We start from the raw sequence: 14,367 nt of genomic DNA, 5'->3' as shown, positions 1-14,367 counted from the left end.
GCCCTCAAGGGTGATCGGAAAGTGGTTACATGCTGGAAACTGACCAATTCAGAATTTTGAGGCAAGTAAATGGGGTTCCAGGTGCATGAATCATGGCGGTAGTCTGATCCAAGTCGTCGGAACATGTAGAATTTGAGTAATAGTGTTCAGTCGTACAACTAACCCAACAAGCTAGCGACGATGCGCGTAATCAGCTGATCAGAGCCGGTTCCACAAAAGTAACTGCCAGGAAGAGAACGGAGACAGACGCAGCAGACACAGGACAAGCGATGGTAGTTCACGACACCGAAAACGACACGCCATGCTATCCCTCACATACAGCACCTCCAGGGAAGAGACAACTTCAAAGTTTTATACAATACACCTTAGAGGCGACAACCGAGGATTCGTTCACAAAACAACAGCAGCTGAGTGCACATTTAAATGCCTCCCCTTCTTTCTGTCGCATTCCCGCATCGTACTTCGGTAGTCACGTGAAAGATAGTAAAACAGCCAAGATGAACTATGACAAAATATGGACCGACTTCCTGATAAAGAAAACCACACTGCAGGGGAAGTGGAATGGAATTATGGTTTCTGGACAATTCTGTCTTCACGGCAAGCATTTTACCGAGACGGATGGAGGTACTTAACAAACAGACAGGTGGATTTGCAACAAATTATTACCTTGGCAACGGGATACAAAAGTAGACTGTAAACCAGATGAAGATGAATTTGATAAATGTCACCGGAGATGAGGTGAAGCGAAAATGAGCGACCACGGGTGGTGAGTGAATGCGGATAAAAGTTCGACTGGAAACGTTCTAGGCTAGCGGGCGGGAGCAATATCACAGAAGCTGGTCCCCGGAGCGTAAGAATTGTCTACCTAACTGACAGAAGGGCAACCAACATCTGGGATGGTACACAAGCATCATCAGTTAGGCTTCATCTCTCAAAAGACAATCGGTGAAGAAGAGAACTACGTGTCTGTCTGTAATGTCAGCGCAACCAGGTGTTGTTTCAAGGTGGGAATGATAGTGTCTAGAACATACGCCGGTTCCGGGGCAACAATTTAAGAACAATCGCTCAAACTGGTCACCTGGAAAACTGTGGTTGAACTCACCAACCGAATGAAAGCTATAACAATGTTCTTGAGAGGTTTTGGATAGATATCTACTGCTTCACCTTTAAAACGGGGCGCGCACTTGTAAAGGGAACTCATTCTAATCGAAATACAGTTCTGTGAGTAGGTTTGAGACGGTATTCAGAGGCTCGATTCATTGTGGAGCTGTTTCTCAACTTGAGATACCCTGTCAGAACCATACCGCTCCCAGCATGATTTGGCGAAAATAGAGAGCACGGCGGATGGAACTGACTGCTTTTGAATGTCCCCATTGCTGTTGGGTTCGCCACTTCGTTTCCACCTGTAATATCCGGCTGCTTTATCCAAGTTTGGTAGTGGCCATCTACCACGTCAATGGTAGATTTGTGCTAATTTAGCTCATCGACTCAGTGAACGCTTTCGTATGAGCTGCTGCTGATATCATGGCTTTTGTAATAAACGGTGAAGGTACATTGATGAACACTATAGTCATGCACCCAACCTCCATGTTGAATGTTCCATCTATTGTCAACTGATCAGTGTTCAGTGTAGGTTCATTTGTTAGCTTAACCATTTACCCGGTTTCATAGTAAGTGGGAAAGGGTGAAGCTCCCTCGACTGGAGCAAATGCGAAGCTGTGACGCTTTCGTTTGGGGACGGTATCTGAAAGACGTAGAATGCTACCGAGTTTTGAACAAATAACCAAGATAGAACGGCGAAGCTTGGCCGCAGTGCGAGTGCATGTAGGCCTGGCACCATTCGAATGAACTAAGTCAGGTAGCTAACATCCTTCCGTCACCCAGTGAAGTTTATCGCGGACTCTCAGGTTTGTACTATGTCTCTTTGGATGGGTGAACAGTAAGGTCATTGTGGTGTACTCGGGGGACCCTGGTGATCATGGTTGAGTCATCTTGACAGTAAACCATTCTACATAGTTCTGTAGAAAAAAGTCTTACTTTCGACGGAAGAGAACGAACCTCTCCAGTGTTGCTTAGCCGCTTGGAAGCACTTTTTGAGCAGGGAATAGTCCTCCCTATACGAGTCCAGTTGGGCTCTAGTCGGAGCCTCGCCGGTTTCAACAAACCGCCGCTGATGACCGGTCAATGAGGCTTGAAGTTTTCCAATACTGAATAACAGATGCATCCGAACGGAATCCGAATACTGGCCAGTAGTGTCTGTAGGACTCGACGACGTTTCAGGATGCACTGGCAACACGGAATCTGGAAAGAGAAGAAGAAAGACTGTTCACCTAAGATGAAATGGGGGGATTAAGTGAACGATATTCGCGAAGTAATCCGAAAAAATGCGGTGTAGAGGCGGGGAACGAGAGTTTTACCATGCCACCACCTCGGTTGAATGCCGCACAGTCGTAAACTAATTTTTAGAACTCAGTGTCTGACCACCGATGTCTATGGAGCCTTGCCCAAGCCTGGGGAGAACACCGGGCCAGCAATTCTGGAGTACGCCGAATGGTTTCCGGAGGGAATAACTCGCCCACTGTAGATGAACTGACCACACTGCGCTGGCTTGGTTACATGCTCCGTATCTTAGTTGACCGACTTCCCCAAAGAACCCTTTTCGCACAACCAAACGAAGAGTGGAAGCGAGCCAGGGGGTCACACGACTTGGCAGCGACGTATGGAAGCCATTAGCAGCAAACTCAGCTACGCTCGTCATCCCCCTGGATGGGGACACATTAATGGTTAGAGACACTGTTGGACATGGCCCAGGTACGCCCTCAATGGCGCTCGTGCATCCAAGCTATCAACTTCAACGCATAGCTCCCCTCTTGATCTCCCCAATGAAAAGCCCACAGACACCACTGTACTTAAGCGTCAATTATATCAGCCAGTGCCTCCAGTGCGCAGCTGTCTGCCCCAACTCCCCAAACCATGGGTGAACGAAACTATGAAAGTTTGAACCAATCTACGGCAAGTAGGCATATTTTCACGGCTGATGATGATGATCGTGCGAAAAATCAAGTGAAGTGTTCAGCTACAAGGCACAACACCCAAGCAGGCTATCAAAAGCAAAGGTCTTAAAATAGGACGAATCTGCCCAATCGAAATAGGAGCGATCGACCCATATAATAACGCGAAAGACTGGACAACCAGAATGTAAGAACTTCAATTTAGACTGACGGAAATGCAAGACAAAGATAATGTCGCAAGACAGCATGGAACGGTCGCAAAAGAGGAAGACTAACGGTATGGTATACCGTCCAATAGTGTGAAAATCTTTGATAGGTCAGCAACAACCACAAAACGCACTTGTTTCATACGACGCACTTTTATGTGTAACAGTTGAAGATACAAGTGAACATGCCCGCTATTGGCGTCGATGCATCTAGTCTCCACGCCAAATTCCAGTTTCCTGTGGGCGGCTTATCTTCCTGTTGGAATACGTGACAACCAATAATAGCTTGATGGGAGTCTATTGTTGGCTTCGTCCATCAGATTCTAACTTGGGTAATGATTGTATCGGTGTCAAATACTTTGGACATCCCCGGAGACTTTTTTCCAGTCACACTTCCTGTCCCGAATTGACAAAAATCTAAACTGAAAATAGACCTAACTAGATTTTGCCAAAACGCCAATCGATTTCTTTTGATACGCGCCTCCAAAAAGTTGAACCTTGATTCGCGAAATACATTCATTTGTTTGGAAGCTAAATTCGGGTGATGACCGGAGTCCTAACTGAATCCCAGTTCAATGTCCCACTCATGCAATTTTCCATTTAAATGTGCTGCTCAAGGATCGCTTCGTGTTTCAGTTGGTACAATGGTCGAGATATCGCAGTGCATTTTATTGACGGAACACTACTTATAAGGTTGCTGAAAACTCTGACAGCCCACGATCGGTTTCACACTTCTTGGGACTTATCAGGTAAGCGTAGTAAGCAAGTTTCGGTCAATCTTATGCTCTACTTGAACCCAAATTGTACGCACTTCACGAACTACCGTCACTTGCAAACTGATTTGGCTTTTACGGAAGACTCGGCAGAATCCCCGTTGAAATCTTGAGAATATTTATTCGAACATCATAGAAACGGAAACATGAACTGGCCTTTGTGTATCGAATTTATTTGAGGAATACCACAGAGGAGAGATTCCGGTGAGCCTACCGTTAACAACAGATTAGTTTGCAAATGACTGCATTCCACTAAATGACCCTTGATTCCTTACGTCAATAAAATTCCGAAACCGATTTTGGTCTTATTCCAACCCCAAGTCGAGGGTTACATCGGTCTATTCAGTGTCTACGGTGCTGAGGTGTCTATTCCGAAAGAAAAAACCATCAGTTTAAGCGGGATCGCCCGATTACATCGGGAGAAATCTCCAACTAAAAAATCAATGGGCGATTACAGCGACCTCTAACACTCTATGTGAAACTTTTGCCACGGGTCAAATCCTTCTGTCACCGAGAAGCAGATATTTAACTTTCATTGAGAAAGCTCAATTCGAAAGGATGAACGCTTTCGTGCACGGAGATAAGAGAACACGGTGTCTTATGAGAAATTCGATGAGTTCCACTCAGTCAAGACAGACCCAGATTTACCATTCTGTCATCAGTTTGCCAGTGGCTTTAATAAAGGTACCTATGTGGAGCGGATGAAGGAAACGGACAGTGGGTGTTCGTGGGCTTCAGGCACACAGCCTCTTGAAGACAAAAATACCAAGGAATGATGGAAAATCGAAATCAGTGTCTTTTGTTGTTGAAAATGTGTTGGTTGCTAAATTGCCGAAGACCTCCAGGAACTAAACGAAGGCGTGGAGAATGCAGAAAGTGGAGCGGGTAACAAGCCAATCTCTGTAGGTAAGTGGGAGATTAGTTTGCAAATGACTGCATTCCACTAAATGACTCTTGATTCCTTACGTCAATAAAATTCCGAAACCGATTTCGGTTTTATTCCAACCCCAAGTCGAGAGTTACATCGGTCTATCCAGTGTCTACGGTGCTGAGGCGTCTATTCCGAAAGAAAGAACCATCAGTTTAAGCGGGATCGCCCGATAAACGTTACATCGGGAGAAATCTCCAACTAAAAAATCAATGGGCGATTACAGCGACCTCTAACACTCTATGTGAAACTTTTGCCACGGGTCAAATCCTTCTGTCACCGAGCAGCAGATATTTAACTTTCATTGAGAAAGCTCAATTCGAAAGGATGAACGCTTTCGTGCACGGAGATGAGAGAACACGGTGTCTTATGAGAAATTCGATGAGTTCCACTCAGTCAAGACAGACCCAGATTTACCATTCTGTCATCAGTTTGCCAGTGGCTTTAATAATTCCAATAATAGGAGCGGCCTTATAGGGAAGGATATCACTATAGAGACATAGAAAAACAAAGACATGGAAAGGCTCGTTTTCAGAACGTACAACATCCCTTATTCTGTCCATAAAGCAAGCAATATCTCCAAACCTGCCTCCAACACTAAAATGGAAGTGGAAGCTGATAAACTGTGGAAAGGCGAGCTTACCAGGAGAAGATTGTCTTTGGCTATCCAAGACAGTAACTGGCTGTTGTAGAGAGGGGTTCGGCACAGAAACGGTTTGCTTTGAGAGGTACTGAGAAGATCCTATTCTACTGGGTGTTGTGTCTTGCAATCTATCAGAAGGAACCGGACCAGGGTGATTTCTTTCGCCAGTAGACGACCTGTAACAGAAGCAAACAGCAATGCAATTTGGTCAGTTTCCGAAGCAAGAAAAGTAACCACAAGTAAGCGAGCCACAAAATACAATAAGACACCTCGAGAACGAACATCCATCGAAAGAACCAAAATACTTCCGCGCGACAGGTTTTGTGGAGATACTGCATTTATCTTATTTATCTCCAGCCTACTAAGCCTGTGAAGAAAAGAAACTGTCGATTTTTTTCAAGTGAGCGGATAGTTTGCCTCTCAGAGGCTTTCGAACTGTTGATGTCCAGACTTTGGTATACATGCTTTGCGTCTAGTAAAGAGCACTAGAAGTGCTCTTTCGATAACATGCCCCTGAATTGTTACAGATGACAAGAAAATCTTCAAACAAAGAGACCGACGTATCTTGTACTGGTGTGAAGGAATCATTTAAAAGTCTCTGGGGTGAGATGGCCAAAGTGGTTAGAGCGCGAATTTACTGACTGGAAGGTCCGCGTTCGAACCTGGTGTGAAGGAATCATTTAAAAGTCTCTGGGGTGAGATGGCCAAAGTGGTTAGAGCGCGAATTTACTGACTGGAAGGTCCGTCGTTCGAACCCGACCTCTGACTCTCGACTTCCCCTGTCTAGGCTTGGGCAACCTGCCAGTATCCCGGCCCTCGTGCTACTTCGCGTGGCACGGCAGTTAGGCACCGAAAGGGTGATACAGCCGAACGACTTTTTTTTGAAAGTCTCTGTTTTTTAGTACACAGGTGAGTGACAAAGGAAACGAGACCCAGCAGTCGGAGACCCCTAGTAAATCCGGTAAAAGGACACGGTGGCCATATGCGTGAAAAAGAGAGAGCTGAGAGTTTTTGGTGAAAAAGAATAGTCTACATCGAGTAGTAGAAACCTGACGTGGGTGAAGACCAGTTGTGCAGTATAAAGACATACAGAAAATGACAGAAGCCAGTCTCGATGAACAAATCTTGCGGTGGTAACCGCGAAACAAGGCAACGATGCCATGCCTTGATGATGAGGGAGTGTCTGTAAACTTTTGGCTAGGGAAGAGATGCCGACGGGAATGTAGAGAATGGAGATTAATTGGAGTCAGATGAAATCAAGGAGGAAGAAGTGGGAAGAAGGCCCCCTAGGAAAAACACTCGGGCAGCATTCCAGGGGGGAGGGATTTGGACAGAGTTGAAATGTTTGCCCGCCCGAGAAAGGAGATCAACCATCATGCGTGTTCGCACCATAAGGACTTTGTGTGAGTACCTGGATGAGTTGACAGTAGATGACAGACCAAGGGAGTGGAACAATTTTTCGGAAGTGGAACTGTGTACAGTTACCAGACCACGCAGAAACTAGTGCTCTAGAAGCCGACAGTGCTACCGACCAACAGTGATAAGGATTTGAGGAACCATCATCCGGCCAATCAACGTAGTTTTTCACTATGTTGAACTTGGTTTCCGATTATCTAATCAGCGACACTCCGTTTTAACCAACAATAAAAAAGATGAATCGACTGTAAAAGCAAGCACACAGTGGACAAATCAGGAGCGAACATGGAAGAATGTCCAAAGAGATGAATGACGCTGTTTGAAAACCACTAAAAACCCATGGTTTTGCATAAACAAATTGAGATTTCTCCAGAATGAAACGAGTCTCCATTGATCGATTTCTGCTAAAGGCCACAAAACTCACTGGATTTGCTGGCGGTCGTGCGGCATTTCAACGCTGGGTCTCCTACGCAGAGTTCCACCACTAACCGAATTTCTCAGGTCATATCGAGACTGATCGCCATTCTCCAGGGAGCTTCGTATGCGGCTAACGTCAACTTCTGACAAGCGTGATTGGTTGTGTTGCTGGATGGAGGAGGGGGGCGGATAGGGAGGTGGAGGCAGATGCTTGCTTTCAATCGAAGGACTAGGTAAACGAAGATAGGGTGTGGAAGCATATCGAGATGTTGGTGTTTCACCGAAGTTGGGACGAAGCTGACCAATGTTCGACAGGAACACGGAACCAGACCGTGAGGGGGTCTGTGGGCCCACAGGTTGGGAAAGGTACTGCATGGATCGCCGCAAGCCACCGCCAAATGAGGGCCTGGAGCTATCGAAACCTACGGACCGCCGTTCCTCGGAATCCGTTCGAACTTGAGCACCCATACGGAGCTGGTCAATAGTGACTTCAGCCAATGCATGTTTAGCCAGTAAGTTATCGTAATACGTTTGTAGTTGCCGGATATAGTCATCTTGTTGCTTTCGTCTGGCAACTTCCTAAAAACAGGAAAAGTAGACAAGGTGGATGACACACTGTAATGCGAAATGACCTTTACAAACAGCTCGGGAAGAGAATGAAAGAGAGAGTGCTCTTTAGGACGAGTGTAATCTGTCAACTCGGTGAGTCAGCGAACATCGGGCTGCGGGCTAGCCTTAGTAACACCAAATGAGTTTGATAAACTTATGCAGTGACTCTCATTCTAAGAGATAAGCAAAGTAAAAAGAGGGGGGCATGGCCTATTCTTGGAAGTGGTCCCTATTCGAGGTGGCTCATCAAAAAACCCTTGCCCGGTGAACTTAGAGGTCAATAGTCTCCCTTCGGAGGAGGGTTTCCTGGGGAACTACTGCACGCGGTGGGTACTGTTCACGTCCTGAAGAGATGGGGAAAAGCGATGGAAGTTTCTGGATAAGCCAGCCAACCACTTCCAGGTGCAGAGGAATACTCGGGTGATGTTTTCGCAGTTTCAGGAGAAATCGTGGGGCGCGCTATCCACACGGACCGTTTGAGTAGGTAGGGTAACTTTTTGTCAGACGCTACAGACACAAGACATGTTCAGCTCGCAGTCATGGTGACCAATTTGTAACAATTTAGGCCACAAGTGACCACAAATCAACAAAGAATCTGACGACAGGGTTGAAAAACACATTCTTGACTGAAGAGTGCACCAAACGGAATTGAATTCAGCCGTTTGTTACGTGCTACCAGCCTCCATCGACAAGGCTGTTGTTTTCTGTATTGGCTTTAGAGAGGGAGAGGCGAAAACCCATGGCTTCGAGAACTGGTCTCCATAGAATGATTTGCTCAACGGCTGCCAGCCAGTGTCAACACAGTTTATACTGACATATTGATCCAGTGTTTCACTGCGAGATTACATGGAAGGTTGGGCTTGAATACCGGAAAAACTCACAGAAAAAAGGTTCAAAATTCACTAAGCGAATCGGCTTTGTGAGTCATCTTTGCTGAGTACACATATGTTCTCTTATAACTGCTTAAAATAAAGGGTTGAGTTCTAAACTCAGGGGCTTGGGGTGGCAAGCTACATAAAAACGATTAGAGCGATTGTGTGAACTCTGCGCCACCAGGTCGCACTCTGGCGGAGTATTCGAGACTACTATTGCTATTCACCATGACAGTGGAGACATTACGAAGCGACACGGTTATTCTGAATGATGAAGGAAAATGCGAGGGGCAGAGAAGGAAAGCACTGAACTTCACACCTGATTTAACCTTGCCTCCAGCTCCGCGCGTGTGGAGTCTGTCTGATCATGTTGTGCACACAACACTGGATGATTGGAAGTACACGGTTGTTTTGGTTCATGATTGGAATCCAGAGTTTTCGTTGATTCGAAGCCGGTGCACGGGGACGACGTGATGGGAATTCGGGAGGTCGCCGATTGCTGTTGGTTTGCATGGTTTGGGTGTGAACTACACACAGACGAAAAACAACACATCAGAGGCGAGTACGACACTTGACTACGCCTAATGTGAAGAACAGAAATCCAGGTCAGAGTTACATCGATCTTGTTTAGACAGACCACCTCCTACGTTGATGCAATTATTCTGATGAGTCCATACTAAAGGAGGGAAGCACACACTGCCAAAAAAAAACAACGGAGTGGCGTTTGTCAACTGCTCGTAACACGTGTGCCCCAAGACCATCAATCCCGTACTGAGGAAAAATAGATTTATGGGCTTAGACACGAACATGAACTTTTCGCGAAAAAAAAGTAGATTTCACTGGCTTAAATTAGTGTGTGGTACATAGACAAAGCTTGAGGTGGCTCAGTGTTTACGGCTCGAACAAACTGACCGGAAGGTCCATGGTTCGAACCCGGCATCTCGACTGGTCTTGTCTAGGCTTACACGGTCTTTCAGTTGGACTTTCTAGTAGACAGACCGAGTAGGCAAGCGTGATCCTTGTTCCAAAAGAGGGACTCGGTCCATCTGGTGTGCTTGTTGATAATTCGGAGGTGTGGGGTGTGTGTTCTGAGCGAAGGTAATCGTGTGAAGTTTTGGTATCGGTTCCATGTGGCCCACCCATAGTTGGAAGATGCAACTGTATGGATAAGTCAGTCAACGAACTGGTCACGAAACAATGAAGTCCACTATCGACTTTTCGCGATGTTGAACACCAGGACACAGTGACCCTAACAAACATGACCGGTCAGGTAGTGAATGGTGTTACGGCTAGCGCAAAGCACAGAGCGCAAGTGTTTGTTAACTCACAATTACTTTTGCCGAATCGCCGAGAGCTTTAAACTTCAATGTAGGACAGTCCACTCGGTGTCCATCAATAAAACGGAGCAAGTAGAACCTGGTTATGATGATACCCAGTCTACTGAATAATAACCGAACTTGAATGAAAAATAGGGCCAAGTCGTAACAAGAAGGCAGTGCGGAGAGGATGGTTCGGAAACATGAGGATAGTGAAAAATATTATCTATCTCACCGATTAGGAGGGGCTATGGAAGAACTGGGAGAAATCCGCTTAAACGAACCCAGAGGATTGACAGTGGAGATTCCAAACTGCTGGATTCGATCGGTTTGAGGTAGTCTTTGTTGCGATGTGTTCAGGCCGTGCCAGGATGGATTAGAAACCTGCATAAATATATAAAAAAGAATTGTTGGTTACAATGGTTTGACACTCCCACTGGAACAGCGAGAAACTATTTGAGGACGCCGGCATCGATCAACGGTATGCGGTAACACTTAAACGCAAAGAAGGGTCACACACTAGGATATATTGTTTACGAAGAATGTCCAGATTTAGGGATGTCATGTTCTGGAGGTAGTTGAATTGAGATGGCCCAAGTGGTAAGAGCGCGAATTTACTGACTGGAAGTTCCGTGGTTCGAATCCGACCTCTGCCTCTCGACTTCCCCTGTCTAGGCTTGGGCATCCTGACAGTATCCCAGCCCTGGTGCTACCTTCGGGAGCATGGTGGTTAGGCACTGAAAGGGTGCTACAGCTGAACGATTTATTTATTTTTTGAAGTGAAATTTCGTCAAGATGCCGGTCTGTTTGAAAATAACAACTAACAACCATGCTCGTTTTGGAAAAAATCGGTGTTTCGGAGATGGAACAGAAACTGGTAGCATGTGTAGTACTCGGCGTCGATATGAAGGCATTTCTAATGTAGCTGTTCTCTGTATGCGGGATGAAAGGGTGAACCTTAATATCCCCCACCTAAGGATGAGATTACATGTTCAAAAGAAGCGGTATTTCGGCAAGCTAATCAGAAATGTGTGTATGTAAGTATCGGTCATTTTTAAGTGAAGCTACTCCACTTCAAGAACAGCGCCCCAAGATTGGAAAACCACTCACCAAACCGAGAAGTTCTCAAAATGCAATGGACGATCACATGAGATATGAATATTCTTCAGGAACTTCCTTTCATTGGTTTATAGCAGACAGATGTATTAGACAACATCTACAAGAGCTTTTCATTCGACTGGGAAAGTGTCAGCCGAATTTGCAATCTGTGTGAATTTATTGTTAGTTTCCGTAGCAATTTCCTCGTGAACATGATTAAATTTACAACACAAGTGAGATAACCTTTTCCAGTAAGCTGCAAACAGATTAAGCCTTAGCGTCGTACGACGATGCGTACCTCCATGAGCCACTGGGAACTCTGCGAGACTCTGTGATATCTACAGAGTATTTCATACCGGGTTGATTAACGGATAGTCTCCTAATTCTCAGAATAGGTGGCTTGGACATCTGCGCCGACTTGTGGTAGGTAGTACGTTGGCACTCCGAGCTTGAGATAGCTCATTGGTTAAGGAGCAAACTTATTGACCGGCCCTCATGTATGTCAGCTGGGCACCTGAAGGGTGTTGCAGTCTGATCATGTTGGCACTCACCCGGGCCTCCCTGTCGAGCTTCCAAACCAAAGTTATTGGAGTAAAAGTAATAATCGGCCTCCTGTCTAGGTCACGGCAACCTGGCATTACCTCAGCCGACGCACAACCAGAATGACAGTGAAGCATCAGTGTCAACGCTGTTGTTGTCCATTACGATTGTGATCGTTGCGATGGGCTCTACATATTTGCTGAATCCGCCAATCCTATAGCCAGTTGGAATGTTTGGTTGTTGGTCTGTTTGCCGAGCTTGGCAGTTGGATTGCAAACGTTTCATCACCAATCGAGGTGACATCGTCAGTGCAGGGTTGAGTGGGTCTTTCTTCTTGTAACCGAATAATCGATAATCGTTCAGGTGTAGCCTCCTCTCGGTGCCTAGCTGCCATGCTACCCGAAGGAATGCTGGGACACTGCCAGATTGCTCAAGCCGAGAGGCTGTGGTCGGGTTCGAACCACGGACCTTCCGGTCAGCAAACTCGCGCTGTAAATCACTGAGCTATCCGACTAGCACATTGCACCCCATTCAAAGATCAATGAACACGGCAAAGCGACTGTAGGTCGGAGAACAGCCACGGTAAAAGTGCTGGATTCACATTACTTGCTCAACAAAATGTGCCCTTATCGCACTGTGCATCACTGAAACTCATTAATTACTCTGATAATGATGATGGCAATGAATAATGGATTTGGCATCTGTCCCAGCAATATCACCTACAGGAGCGTCGCTCAAGTGGCCTAATTAGCCATCTTGGAGGTTTCCAAACAGGGCAATGAAGGAATATTGGATGGTAGGTAGGTAGCAAGTGGGCCACACGCCCTACATCGCGAATATGTTTGAGTAATTGATCTGTTTATGGTGTCTGTCAACATTCTAACCAAAGTTAGTTGGTATGCACACATACTCATTCAAGGCACAATCAGTCGTACGACGTCGTCCACTCTCGATTATGCAATCGACTGAAGTGCACACGTACACTTCAAAACAGTCTAAACTCTAAGTTTACTGTAGACGGGCGTGTGCTCTCACCCTGTGTGCAAACGTATGTAAACACGATTCCAAAGTTCAATGGAATTACTGACAATTGCAAGGAAATGATACAAATGAATGTTACGAAGGCCACAGAAAGCCTGTCCACATCGTTCGGCTGTGAATTAACCACATTCAAACGCGATACTGGAGGTTTTTACTATTTTCCAAAAGCCAGCGTGTTGGACCAGAAATACCGAATACCGATGGATGATATCATCCCATGAGGAAATCGTGTCGGTCTGATACCGCAGTTCGTTTAGGTGACACACTCCAGATTGAGTCATACGTCGAAAGTTCAAAAGTTTGTAATGAGGATGAAAAGAGAAGCGACAGAGAACTGCTCCATTCAATCTACTATTTATATTCAGAAAGACATATGGGACTATGTGATCGCTATGGTAGGCTGTGGAAAACAGGTTGCTCGCTGCTTCTCCGACAACGTACTCAGTAGGGCGAAGTTTTAGTGGATTCGGGGAGCGACTTCAAAATTCCGGTAAAACGGCCTCGTTCTCTGAGTGTTTGTCATTCCGATTTCCGTAACTACTATTATTTCCTTCGCAATCCGTCTGTCGTCAAAATGCTCCAACTTCCCTACGGTTTCATAGCCACTATATAAAATATTTTCCGTTCTGCTTATTTGGTTGACGTAGAGGGGGAAAGGAACGAAACCATACATGCGGAACCGAATAGGTGATGGAATTTGACAGGCTTGATTAGGAGCTGAATAAATAGTGGATCTGTGCGGAGGGCCAACCCGTACGAACGGAAGGGAACACGCTCTAACTGATCTATGAACTATGTAGCTCTTCGGAAGTTATTTCCCACTTTCCGGTGTGCAATGGATGGTGAAAAAGGCCGGTATTGCTCACACACCAAACAGGCGGTCGACTTTACAGCTGGTGCCTGTCAGACTGTGCTCACTCACTGTCAAAATAGTCAACTCCAACAGAAAACTGGTAACTAACAAGCTTGCAAGCTTGAGTAGGTGGGTTAGTGAGGCCCTGAGGCTCCATGATAGCTGCAACGGAAAGGGTAGAGATCGCCTGTGAAAAATCACGGACAAATTGAAAGTAGACCTGTTTCATACGGTATGCAAAACATCCTCAAGGCCATCCGTTTTCCTTATGATTCTGGTCGTTTCCACGCAACTTAAGAGATCCAGACATTAAAAACTCGAATTCAAGGCCGTTTTCACCAAAAGTCTATAACTACTTTTGATCGGCTACGCATAGAAATGTCAGAGTCCGAGATAGCTCGGTGGTTAAAGCGCAAGCCTACAGACCGGAAGGTCCGTGGTTCGAACTCAACCTCAGCATCTCGTCTGCTCCTGCGTAGGCTTGGGTAACCTGGCAGTATCCCAGCCCTCGTGCCTCCTTCCGTTGGAATGACAGCTAGGCAACGAAAGGGGGCTACAGCTTGAACGAACAAAGCTAGTCATTATGTTCTACAAATTTTTTCCAGATGGATTTTTGTCTGTGTGTATGTGTGTGCCGCTTTTAT

The 14,367-nt window shown here is 45.9% G+C and overlaps 2 protein-coding genes across 2 annotated transcripts in view; one reads left to right on the top strand and one right to left on the bottom strand.

The window, feature by feature from the left end:
* Positions 1-14,367, bottom strand: part of T265_13927 (hypothetical protein) — a gene marked incomplete at both ends in the record, with an annotated part of 48,944 nt that overhangs the window by 24,486 nt on the left and 10,091 nt on the right. Inside the window, 3 exons of the mRNA XM_009171195.1 lie at positions 2,038-2,301; positions 5,562-5,737; positions 7,402-7,973. Coding sequence (XP_009169459.1) covers positions 2,038-2,301; positions 5,562-5,737; positions 7,402-7,973 — 1,012 coding nt within the window. The remainder of the gene's footprint in view (positions 1-2,037; positions 2,302-5,561; positions 5,738-7,401; positions 7,974-14,367) is intronic.
* Positions 270-2,733, top strand: T265_06017 (hypothetical protein; the record flags this gene model as incomplete). Its single annotated transcript, XM_009171176.1, has 2 exons — positions 270-624; positions 2,474-2,733. 2 exons carry the CDS (start codon positions 270-272, stop codon positions 2,731-2,733), a joined length of 615 nt encoding a protein of 204 aa, XP_009169440.1.

Source organism: Opisthorchis viverrini (assembly GCF_000715545.1).
Source record: "Opisthorchis viverrini unplaced genomic scaffold opera_v5_121, whole genome shotgun sequence".
Lineage (NCBI taxonomy): Eukaryota > Metazoa > Platyhelminthes > Trematoda > Opisthorchiida > Opisthorchiidae > Opisthorchis > Opisthorchis viverrini.
The sequence above is the reverse complement of the archived record's forward strand: the minus strand, read 5'-3'. Positions and strand labels throughout refer to the sequence as shown.